At 42.2% G+C, this 12,678-nt stretch overlaps 1 protein-coding gene across 2 annotated transcripts in view; it reads left to right on the top strand.

The window, feature by feature from the left end:
• LOC124622081 (phosphatidylinositol 4-phosphate 3-kinase C2 domain-containing subunit alpha) overlaps positions 1–12,678 on the top strand; it is a 242,435-nt gene that overhangs the window by 118,007 nt on the left and 111,750 nt on the right. For both annotated transcript variants that reach the window (XM_047147657.1, XM_047147656.1), the window contains 4 exons: positions 281–506; positions 1,026–1,172; positions 3,815–4,060; positions 10,547–10,676. In XM_047147657.1, the coding sequence (XP_047003613.1) occupies positions 281–506; positions 1,026–1,172; positions 3,815–4,060; positions 10,547–10,676 (749 nt within the window). The remainder of the gene's footprint in view (positions 1–280; positions 507–1,025; positions 1,173–3,814; positions 4,061–10,546; positions 10,677–12,678) is intronic.

Raw genomic sequence — 12,678 nt, 5'->3', positions numbered from 1 at the left:
TTTAAAGTGGTGAAACAAAAATGGACAATGTTATATACAAAAGAGGAAGCTTAATTTCAGTCATGACTCAGGACAAAATCAGAGGCCGCAGGAGAGATCTGATTTGCAGAGAATTAATTCTGTTGTTAATTATAGGTATATAGTCGTGTCACATAGGTTGATCACGGGAAATAAATGTGAAGGTGATTTGTGTCATTTTATTGCAACATAAAATGGAAAACTGATCATAATTTCTGAGATTTCTGAAATGAGTGTGTTATACATAAACTCCCTGTTCCAGCTTCCCAGATACAGAAGTGCGGCGTGTAGCTGTAACGTGGGTGGAAGACATGGGTAGTGATGAATTGGTGGATTTACTGCCACAGTTAGTCCAAGCACTAAAACACGAAACTTGGGAAGCTTCACCGCTCGCACATTTCCTGCTAAAGAGGGCGCTTATTTCACCACGTGTTGCACACCATCTGTATTGGCTTCTCACTCAAACTTTGCCAGGAGAATCACCTCAGGTGAGTAGCCTTCTTAAGTAAACATTTAATCTATGGGGCATAACTGCTTGTCTGCCGATGCTGTTGTAGCTCTTGGAATTATTAGTTCCTTTGTTGCGAAGGGGCGAGGAATAGATTGAGGGGCATGGTTAAAAAGGAATGGTTGGTTACTCAGACCACAGAATTATAGGGATACACTGTTGTGGGAATGAAAGAAGACCAGTAAGTCAATAATTTATAAATGATTCTCTTGTTGTGTCAGAATTAAACACATGTTCAACTGCAGTCATGCCTTTTACATAAATAATAGCCCAAGCAAATTATTGTTGTGTTTTACACTTACCAAAGATTCGAATTCTTGAATTTTTATATTTTGTGAGTTCACAATCCATTGACAAGGAGTGATTAAAGTTATTGTGTTTCATGTCAGTATATTAGAAAAATGTTTATTTAATTGCAGAGTAGTTTTTAAGGTTCTCACTATTAATCAAGTCATTGATTTTGGTACTGGGAAGAAGTAATACTTTTTTTCGCCCGTAGAACACTTCAGAAGCTATTCACTATGATGAGAGGACATTGAGTGAAGCCCGCTATTACCGACGGTTGCAATTGATGCTTAGAGCACTGATTGCTATTTCTGGCAGTGCCCTGCGGCAGAGATTTTTTTCACAACAGCTGCTTGTAAAAGTAAGTATAAAGATAATTTATTTTGTAATGAAGTGAAATGTCCATCAAAATAGTTGCTCAGGGAAAGGATAATACCAGGAGATATTTTTCCCCTCAAAAGTAAATGGTGCATAAGCCTTCTGCTGAATTGCAATATTAATCAGGTGACATACATTGTTATTTATCATATATTATGAGTTTGTTGTACACAGTCTTGGTGTTTCTGTCTTTAAAACAGAACTAAGTATACTCTGTGGAATTTTAAAAATGTTGATTAATCATCAAACAATGGAAAATACAGGATGGAATGTAACAATATTATGAGAAGGAAAGTTTCTACTCACCATACAGCGGAGATGCTGATTCACAGATAGTCACAACAAATGATTTTCACACTTAAAGCTTTTGGCCAATGGCCTCTGTCAACAATAGATACACATATGCACACGCACACTCACGCAAACATAACTCACACACACAACTGCAGTCTCATACAACTGAAACCACACTGCAAGCAGCAGCTCCCGTGCATGATGGGAGTGGCGACTGGGGGCGGGGGTTAGGAGGAGGCTGGGGTGGGGAGGGATATTATGGTGATGGTGGACAGTGAAGTGAAGTGCTGCAGGAGGGGGGGGGGGGGGGGGGAGAGTAGCATCTCCTCTATATGGTGAGTAGCAGCTTTCCTCCTCATTATATTGATTTATCATCATTTGAATGATATTTTGCACATAAAATAAATATATACAAATGAAGATGAGCACATCACTGTAATGCTGCTGCTTTCATGTGTAAAAAAAAATTGGAAGCACTCCTAAAGGAAAAAATCAGCTTTGATTTTAATAATAATCATTTTGGTGTGGTAAAGAGACCCAAAATTATTGTAAAACTTTTCGCATTTTTAATTCTGGGTTGAGTAAAAATATTTTCAGTCTGTAGTGGATGTACAGAGCAGAAGGTAGGAACACAAATAAAATCTATTGACGGTAGCTCAGCTTAAAAACTGGAAGTCTTCATTGAAACACACTTGTACACAAATAGTTCCTGTGTCTGATGAAGATGAGCACAAGTTGTTAAGCTGAGTTCCTGTTTCTGAGCCTATCCACTGTTCCATACTCCCACTGATGTCAAGTGCTTATCTTTACTTTTTTTGCTAATTGTATTCTGTGCATTTGTTCCCAGTATTGTATGAATTTTATCTATTAATTTGTTAAATTATCATTTTCCTCTGCATTGTCTTATTTGCCAGTGAATCTGATTTAAAAGTAAAATTTGTAATTTTGCAAAAAAGGAAAGCATAAATATCAAATGAGCTCAGGCTAATTTAGAACAGTCTCGTCAAACAACGGAGACTCCATCTAGGAATATCAAATGTGTAGGAAAAGATAGATTGCTACTTACTATAAAGAACACAAATCAAGTTGCTGACAGGCATGATTAAATGACACTCACCTTAGCTTTCGGCCACAGCCTCCATCAGTAAAGAGGACACACGCGCACACACACACACACACACACACACACACACACACACACACACACACACAAAAGCAAGCAAGCACACCTCACGCACACATGACCGCCAACTCCAGCATCTCAGGCCAGAGTGCAACATCACGTGGCATGCAAGGAGCAATCTGGAGGGGAAGGGGAAGGGTTAGTAGTGTATGGCTGGGGAAAGAGACTCACCTGTCTGGTGGAATGTGCAGGGACCAGACTGCTGACAGATGCAGCATCAGGAGGTTGTGGGACAGGGAACTGTGGGGAAAGGAACAAAAAAGCAGAGGAGCAGGGAAAGACAGGCGGATGTGTTGGTAGAGGGCTGCAAATAAACAGTGTGTGTTGTGTGTTGTGTTTGTGTGTGTGTGTGTGTGTGTGTGTGTGTGTGTGTGTGTGTCCTCTTTACCGACAAAGGCTGTGGCTGAAAGCTTTAAGTAAGTGTCTTTTAATAATGCCTGTCTGCAACTTGACATGTCTTCTTTATGGTAAGTAGCAATCTATCTTTTCCTGCACTGTAGAATTGTCTAGGTTAGAGCGTATACTGCACTTAAAGGAAAATGTTTGAATGTGCACTAGAGGAATTAGTAAGGGAGAAAGAGCCAAATTCTCAATCAGTGCTTTATCCTTGCAGTGCTATAACAATTCGTTATTGAATTTTTTTATTAACTTACCAAGTCAGCAAATAATACGTAAAACAGCTGGAGATAATTTTTATTTGGGGTTAATTACTTATCTGCTCAGATCTTTTCATTTACTTTAAAGTGCTGTAGCACATGTATCCAACAAGTGCAGTTTTGATTGACAATCACAGTGGAGCAAGAGACTTCATAGTATCACACTGTTGCTGATGGGCTGTCTCTGAGCAATTGGTAGTTACTTAGGTGCATCATGCCCTGTGCCAGTAGGAATTCCGATGAGATTACTTTGCTGTTCTATAAAATTTTAAGTTGGAGGGAAGCAATCCAAAAATTAAATGAGCAATTTGTTTCTTCAGTGTTTTCGTATTATTGTCTGTCATTTAACCTGTGAATTGCTTTATAACTGGAAGTGATACAGTTGCATTCATCCCAACCCAGGGATAGATAGCATTGTAATTTGAAATTGAATGTAAGATTAGATTGTTACTGTAATATAACTGTCAACTAATTTCGTGTATTTTCTGACAGAATATGTATGAAACAGCTGAGAAGGTGAAGAGTACAAAAGAATCATTGCGACTAAAGGTTCTAATACAAGAACTTGAAGTGCTTCATCATAGTTTAAATGAGAATCCGACTTGCTTACCATTGAGCCCTAGTTTAGAAGTTGGAGGTATCCAGGTTCGCACATGCTCTTATTTCCCATCCAATACACTGCCTCTGAAGATAAACTTCTTGAGCACAGAGTCTGGAATTATACCTGCTATTTTCAAGGTAACTCACAAGTTCAGTGTGTGTGTGTGTGTGTGTGTGTGTGTGTGTGTGTGTGTGTGTTTATCTTGCTGTCTCATAAATTTTACCAACAGGAAAATTTACTTCAGCAATCTATAAAATTATGAAACATGATTTTGTTCTCACAGCAGGTGGGTTCCTCTCATTCTGGGCCCTGAGTAACCTGACATTGTTTTTTAAGTCTGACCAATTAATCAATGAATCCTCTCCAAGGAAAGAACTAATCATTCCAAAAATTGTAGTGTTGTTTACTTTTTTCAACCGAATAAATATTTTTCTTCCTGAAGATAATTTATGGCCAGCAGTTGTCTCATAATTTTGTAATTGCTGGTAAATCGTCAATTTTTATGTTTATTGGAAACCTTATTGCGTCCTGTCTGTCTTTATTCTCTACTCTTCCTCGCCTTGCCTTCTCTTCTTACCTAAAGTCCTTTTCTTCACTTCTTCCCAAACCATCTTCCTCCTAGTTTCTGCTGTACGGTACCACATGCTATGCATTGTTTGCTTTGGTGTTGTGCTGAGTGAGATGGGGCAGTGGTTAGCACACTGGACTCTCATTCAGGAGGACGATGGTTCAGTCCCGCATCCGGCCATCCTTATTTAGGTTTTCCATGATTTCCCTGAATCGCTTCAGGCACATCCGAGATGGTTCCTTTGAAAGGGCACAGCCGACTTCCTTCCCCATCCTTCCCTAATCCGATGAGACTGATGACCTCGCAGTTTGGTCTCCTCCCCCCAAATCAAACCCCAACCCCTTTGGTGTAGCATCTCCATAACTTACTGACAACATTGTTACTGTATCAATTCTGATCTCCTGCAGTTATTTCTCATTAAACATTCATGTTTTTTGGAAAGTTGCAAGGCTTTATTATTAATGCAATATCGGAATTTTCTTGAACATTCTAGGTATTTATAAATACGAGCATTCTGCTAAGCCTTGCAGTTCAGCTCCAGGTTTTCTTTTGTGTTCTCAATTAATGTACTTTCATTGTTAAATTCTAGTTCTTGAGGTGACGCTACTACCCACCCCCACCCTTTTTTATTACTTTTGTCTTCAGTCTTCTGACTCATTTTATGCAGCCGGCATACCTCACGAATTCCTCTCCTGTGCCAACCTCATCATCTCAGAGTAGCACTTGTACCCTAAGTTCTAAGTCATTTGTTACATATATTCCAGTCTCTGCCATCTTCTACAGTTTTTACACTCCAAAACTTCATGAAAGTGATTCCCCAGTGTCTCAATACATGTTCTATCATTGTATCCAATCTTCTAGTCAGTTTTTCTGTATGTTCCTTTCTTTGCCAATTTTGCAGGGAATCTTCCCATTATTTATCTCATCGATCCACCGGATTTTCAATGCTGCTGTAGTGCCACACATCAAAAGCCATGACTCTCTTCTTTTATTTTTCTCCCACAGTTCATGATTCGCTACCATACAGTGCTGTGCTCCAAAGTACATTTCCAGAAATTCAGATTAAGGCCAATGTTTAATACAAGTAGACTTCTCGTGGCCAGGAACACCCTCTTTGACTGCACTAGTCAGCTTCTTCTGATCCTCCTCCACTGGAGGGGGGAGGGGTGCCCACAGTTCTTTTGTGAGTTAGTGTATGGTGTACATGGGGCTCCAAGCTGGTGCAGCCCACTCTCACCCCCCCCCTCCCCCCCGGTCAGATTTCCTTTCCCTCGCCCCTCCCTTCCTGTTCTTGCTGATTTCCTGTATTTCTCAGTTTTATTCCCCTTGCCTTTATCTTTTCATCCTTCCTTTTCGGCATTTTTTATCCTCCTTTGGGGATTGACCTCCACTTTAAAATTTTTCTCTCCTAATGTGAGCCGTTTCGGCAAGAACTCCCTCCATAGCATCTAAGGAATGGTTACCTCTCCCTCTACCTTTCCCACCATAGCCTCCCTCCATCCTGCTATGTCACCAACAAGTGTAGCCAGTCCATGGGTTGAAGCTGTTATGTACCCATCTTCTGTTAAGTATGTGCAGAAAGGTCGTAAGGACAATCGCACTGATACTGGTGACTTTATTCTGTTTTTGAGGGAGGTACCCTCTCAGAGAAGGTCAAGGTTATGTATTGTCAGTGTGACATGGACCTGTACAACCCACCGCCCATGAGATGCTTCCGGTACTTGTGTTTCAGTCACATGTCTTCCCGATGTACGGTCAACCCTCTATGTGGTGAATGTGGACAACCACTCCATGATGATAAGAAGGAAAAGAAGATAAGGGAGTATAAGTCCCTCGATCATTTATCTTACTGTGACACTCATCAGAAATATTGGTGATTTCACCCTGTGTTGGTGACTTCTACCTTTGCTTCTTTTATGTCCTTCCTTCTCCTCTCTCTTCCTTACCCCAGTCCTGCCCCTCCACGTGCCACTCCCCCCTCTCTGGCTGGAGAAGTGTCCCCCCTTCTTCAGCAACTGCCAATGATAGAGCTCCATCTTTGAACCCCTCCCCCTGGTGTCTCTCAGGCCAGATGGCTGCTACCACAACTAGGCCATGAGACACAGTCTGTGCGCCCCAAGGTCACCTGCTCTCATTCCCTTCTGGATCTTGCAGAAGCCTGCTCTCCCTCCATGCTCAGCCCTCCTCAACCTCTGGAAGAGGAGGAGGAGGAGAAGAAGAAGAAGAAGAACAAGAAGAAGAAGAAGAAGTCCCAGGACAAGGCCTCCTTGGTGCCCTTGTAGGTGGCATCTCCCCCTCACAACTTGAGTCTGACCTCGTATTTAAGGGTATTATCCCATTCTCATTGGTGATGGGTGGTGACCCAATGGCGTGATTGGCTCCAGCCCATCCAACACCCATTAGGATACCGACTCTGTGCGTATGCAGTGGAACTGTAATGCGTGCTACCGTCACCTCCCATAGTTGCAATACTTCATTGTCTTTTACTTGGCAGCATGTTGTTCTCAAGGGATCTCATTTTACTGATGCTCACTAACAGAACCTTACGGGTTCTGTGCTTTCTTTCAGAACTGGATTGGGTGTTTGAAGACTTCCGGTGGCGTTTGCGCATTGGTCTGTACAGACGTTGTTAGTACATGAGTCCCACTTTGTACCTCATTGGAAGCAGTTGCTGTCTGGGTCCTTTTGAACTCTGTGGTCATGATTTCCAATCTGTATCTCCCTCCTCACAGGCCACCTACTCCTGCTGCCCTAACTGCACTCCTTCAGCAACATACCCCACCATTCTTCCTCTTTGGGGATTTTGATGCACATGACCCTTTGCTGGGCACTGGCTTTTAGTCTAGTTGGGGGCAGCTCATTGACCAGTTTCTTGTGGACCATGATTTGTTCCTTCTTAATGATCATTCCCTACTCATTTTAGATCTGCATGTACCATTGATCTTTCACTCCCTTCCCCTCCCTTTCTTCCTTCCTTACATTGGCTGTCATACAATGACATCTGTGATACCCTTCTTGCCTCCCAATGACCAGGTTATCCCGCTGTTCTTTCCACCATGCTGTTGGTCTCTCTATACATCCCATGTTTACACCTTCTTTGTCAGGTTGTATTGATGTCGTTTTATGTGATCTGTCCAATAAGATAATCCACACAGCCAGAATTGCCGTTCCCTGATCGACGGGCCCTGTTCCCATTGGCCAGTCCCACGGTGGAGCACAGCCATTGCCACCACCATTCATGATCGTTGTCATGGCTCGTGACATCGTAAGTGACACCTGTCCTCTACTGGTCTTATTATCTTTAAACATCTTCACGCCGATGCCTGTTATTTAATCAAACAGACAAAGTGGGTATGTTTGGAATGCATTGTCTCCTCTCTAGATTTTTCTTCCCTTCGTTACGGGTGTGGGCTGCACTCGGCACCCTCCTGGGTTGTCAGTGGCAGTCTTCCGCTCTGGCCTTGTCCTTCCAGGTGGCATTTGTACAGATCCATCAGTTCTAGCAGAATACCTTGCGACCCATTTTACGATGGCATCAGCGTCGGCCACCTATCCAGCCTCCTTCCTCTTCCAGAAACAGTGGGCTGCAGCTTCCCACCAATGTTTTACTCCTTGTCAGGTGGAATCCTACAATGAACCTTATACTGAGTTGGAGCTTCTTCTGGCCCTCTCTTCTTGCCACAATTCAGCTCCTGGCACCGATTCTATCCATAACCAATTGCTTCAACACCTCAGTCCTTCACAATGACACTGTATTCTCCAGGTGTTTAGCCGTATTTTGCTGCAAGGCATTTTTTCCTGTCAGTGGAGAGACAGCATCGTGGTTCCTGTCCTGAAGCCCAGCAAGTATCAGTCATCCTTTGATAGTTACCGGCCAATCAGCCTGATCAATGTCCCCGCCAAGTTACTAGAACAAATGGTGGCTTGTCGGTTGGATCCTTGGATCTTTGGACCTTTTATCTCCTTACCAAAACAGCTTTCAGGAGGGACAGTCTCTGATCGATCATCTGCTTCAGTTGGAAACTGTAGTTCGACAGGCCTTCTTTTTGTGGTTTTCTTTGATCTTTTTAAGGCCTACAACATAGCTTGGTGCCATCACATCCTCCTTATGCTCCATGAGTGGTCTCTTCAGGGCCCCCTCCAGATTTTTATTCGCCAGTTTCTATTCCCTTATTTGTTCAGAGTGTGATTTGGCACCGTTCTCGGCTCTCCACTGACCCAGGAAAATGGCGTTCCACAGGGTTCCGTACCAAGTGTTCTCCTTATCCTCACCACTATTAATGGACTTGTGGCCTCTGCCAGACTGTTGGTCACCCCTGTTCTGTGTGTGGATGATTTCTATATTTGGGCTAGCTCCCACTCAGTGGCCTCTGCAGAACGACAGCTTCAGGGAGCCATCCAGAGTGCTTTCACGTGGACACTCGCACAGTTTTCAATTCTCTTCCTTTCAGTTGAGGATGGTGCATTTCTGTTACCGTACTATGGTCCATCCTGATCCGAAGTTCTACTTCAACACCCAACACCTGATATTCATCACTTGAAGGTTTGTTGTTTCTGTAAACGCAATGTCCTTCACTTCCTTGGCCATACCTCATGGGGCATGATTTGGGCTTTAATTCTGTCTCGTCTGAACTCCCGTTGTCAAGTTTATATGGGTCAGCTGCCCCTTCCAAGCTGCTCCTCTTGGACCCTGTTCTCCATCATGGTATCCGTTTAGCCACCAGTGCCTTTCACAAGAGCCCTGTCGATAGTCTTCTGATTGATGCTGGTATCCCTCCCCTTTAGGTTTGGCTGTCCCAGCTCCTGGTTTTCTGTGCCCTGACTATCCGTTCTTTCCCTGCTCATCCCTCCTATTTTACTTTTTTGCCGCTCAAGGTCATTGCCTGCCCGCTGCCCACCCTCGTGTGGTTTTTTCAGTTGTGCTCCGCCTCATTTCTCAACCACTAGATTTGAAAAAAAAATATTTTATCAGATGAACACCCACAACCGAGGAACATATTTATAGAATAAAAATCTGCTTCAGTTGCCAACTGCGGCAGACGATGCATTTTGTAGCCCTTACATTGGAAAGTCAGCTGCAAAAATTGGACTAGTCCTCTGGAAACTCAGCATCAAGTGTGTTTTCTGTCCGCAGCCAAAGGCAAAACCTTTGGTGGTGGACTCTGCGAAAGATAACCTGAGAGTCCTAAAACTGTTAGTCTACAGTACTTTATCCCAGTTCAGGAAAATTTACGCAGGTTGGACAATCCATAATGTACAGGAGAGATCAACAGAACACAGTACCTGATATGGTGGATCCACCCTCACTGAAAGGTGTTAGACACATATTGGAGCTCCATAGGGGAACAGCATCCTGGGCCGGAAAAAAATCCAGTGCACACTCGGTATGTGTGCCAGGGGCCACATACAAAATTACACATGGGATTTAAGAATTAACCTATACAAAGAACAGAAAAAGCTAAAAACATAAATTGCTGCTCTGTTGGTACATCACAGGCATCAGCTAGATACTAACTACGCGGAGAAAAACGGTCACTGGTGATTCAAAACAAATAAATGACAACTGCATAGTCAAGGATGGGACTTAAGTCTGACCCATCTCAAAACCCAACACCATTGAGTCCAAAGGACCCCTTTTGTACTGTGCCATGCCACACCACACCAACTGAAGACATGAGAAGATACAACAAAGACATACTATGACTTTTGCTCAGGTGAAGCTCCTTTCAATCTGCCTCACCAACAGAGCCACATGTAGCCACGTAAGGCCAGGGATACACAGCTCAACACAGTTACATACTGTACATGAATAAGCCATTCAGTCATCAGCCGTGCCTGAGGATAGCATCAAATCAGCATGCCAAAATATTTTACTATACGGTCAATGCCATCCAACTGAATTTCAAAGAACAGTTTCAATAGCATTTTTAGTTATGAAAAAGTCATGCATTGTTTGTTTTTTGTGCATTCTTCAACATCTAATATTCTGCTGGCTGTGTTATAATTGTAGCAAATATTTGTTATTGGATTATCACATTAGACATCGTTTTTACAGGTTGGGGATGACTTGCAGCAAGACATGCTCACCATTCAGATGGTTCGTATCATGAACAAATTGTGGCTAAAGGAAGGATTGGATCTGAAAATGGTGACATTCTCATGTGTTCCTACAGGTCATAAGAGAGGTAATAAATTTTGCCTGAATGAAGTAGAATGATTTTCTTTCTCATGTATATCCTGAAAGTGCCAAGTTGTCAACTTTTCAACATTTTCATCATGAAAATCGGATGCAGAAGTTGCATACCTTAGATGTCCGATGAGCAGTAACTAGTAACTTCCAGTTCAGACTCTTATCAATATAAAAATGTTTATATTTTAGAACTTACTACTTCATTTATTGATTTATTCATGTGCACTATTTTTAATAGTATGATGAGGGCCTGTGTTGTAAGAGTTGCATTTCTGGTGTTTTATCAAAGTTCAGCAACAGGGCATTTCCAGGTTAAGAGTTAAAAAATTTTTAAGAAAATGTTATTTACATTTTTGGGTGTTGAAATTGTTCTGTTAGGGTTAATTAAAATTCTTACATTGTCAGCAGAGGAAACTATTTCTTCTTCTTGGATATGTGATAGCAAATCATTTACATATTTGAACTCCTTTCAGATATTCCGCTGGATGGTCTCATACAGGTGGCATGATATTTTGGCAAGCTGCCTTGTTGGCTAACACATTTTGGAATTACATTGTCAAAGAATTTGTAGAGATCTAACTATACAATGAACTTAAAAATAAAGACAGAAGTTTCCTACTTGTGATGTTTAGAGCCCATCCTTAAGCACACTCAGAACACAAAAGCAGTCTGTGGGTGACCAAAAAGCTGAGACAATACCACATAGAAATGCCTCCTCCCCATCAGCAGTGTCCTGACTTTAGTAATGGCTGCACAGACACTGAAGATAGCAGCTGGTTTTCTGGCGGTGAACTTCTCCCACAACCACATCACCAGAACGATGCCTGGGCACTACTGGTCTGTGACTAACAGATGGAGGGATTGGATATAATGACAGCATCCAACAGGGGATAAGTCATTATCAGTGCCACCCGAGGATAGCAACAAGTAAGCTTCCAAAATATCACATCATTTGGATGATGCTACCCTGCTGAATACCTAGAAGAGTCCAAAATTATCATATGCCGGGAATATCTAAAAATAAAACAGATGATTTGTACATGGTGAATTGCCTAAAACTTTCATCACAGATATTGTGGAAATGGAAAGTGCTATTGATGTGAGGTTTTCACAGATGGGATTGGTGAGTAATGTATGAGATATCATATTTTGAAAAGCTTACACACTGTCACTTGTACAATACCTGTGATAGCACACACTAAAGAACAGCACAAGTGCATACATTAATTATGTGGATTCTTATCAGTAACAAGACAATTTTCCATCACATGTTGTTTCAAAATGACCACTGGCAGTGGTAATACGTGCTTTCAGTCTTGTATGGAATGACTGCTGCATATGTGCTAGCATCTCAGCAGAGATGTCCAAGTAGGCTGCAGTAATACATCATTGCATACCATTGGGTGTAGGTGGTATATCCTTATAGAGAGCATCTTTTAGAAAAAATCTACAGGCATCAAATCAGGAGAACAGGTTGGCTGAGGTACAAGTGCTCTGCGCTCAGTCCAACAATTTGGAAACAATGCAAGAAGGCATGCTGTAATACTAAGTGCACTGTGGGCTGGACAGCCATCATGTTTGTACCACGGCTTCCTCTAGTGTGCAGAGGAATGTCTTCTAGCATCCATGGACAATGGTGTGTTAGAAGGCAATGATACTTGTGGGTGTTCGGTGTTGTGTTTCTGAAACACAGGCCTATGAGCTGATGATTCACTATCCCACACATGTTGACATTCTACCTGAGGAAGTCATTGGGGATTGTCAGCAGACTAATAGTGCATGTTTTGATTGTTTATCTGGTCCTGATTGATAAATTTAGCCTCATCACCAAACAAGAAACACGATACATCTGGAGTATCATGCCTTCATGCCCATATACAGAAATTAACTTGATTTCATAATTGTTTACATGCAGCTCTTGATGGAGAGAGATGCGACAGGGATGGAACCTGTGTCGATGGAGAATGTGTACAACACTTGCCTGATTCATGCCACTT

Source organism: Schistocerca americana, chromosome 7 (genome assembly GCF_021461395.2).
Source record: "Schistocerca americana isolate TAMUIC-IGC-003095 chromosome 7, iqSchAmer2.1, whole genome shotgun sequence".
In the NCBI taxonomy this organism is placed as follows: domain Eukaryota; kingdom Metazoa; phylum Arthropoda; class Insecta; order Orthoptera; family Acrididae; genus Schistocerca; species Schistocerca americana.
This window is presented reverse-complemented; position numbering and strand designations above follow the sequence as displayed.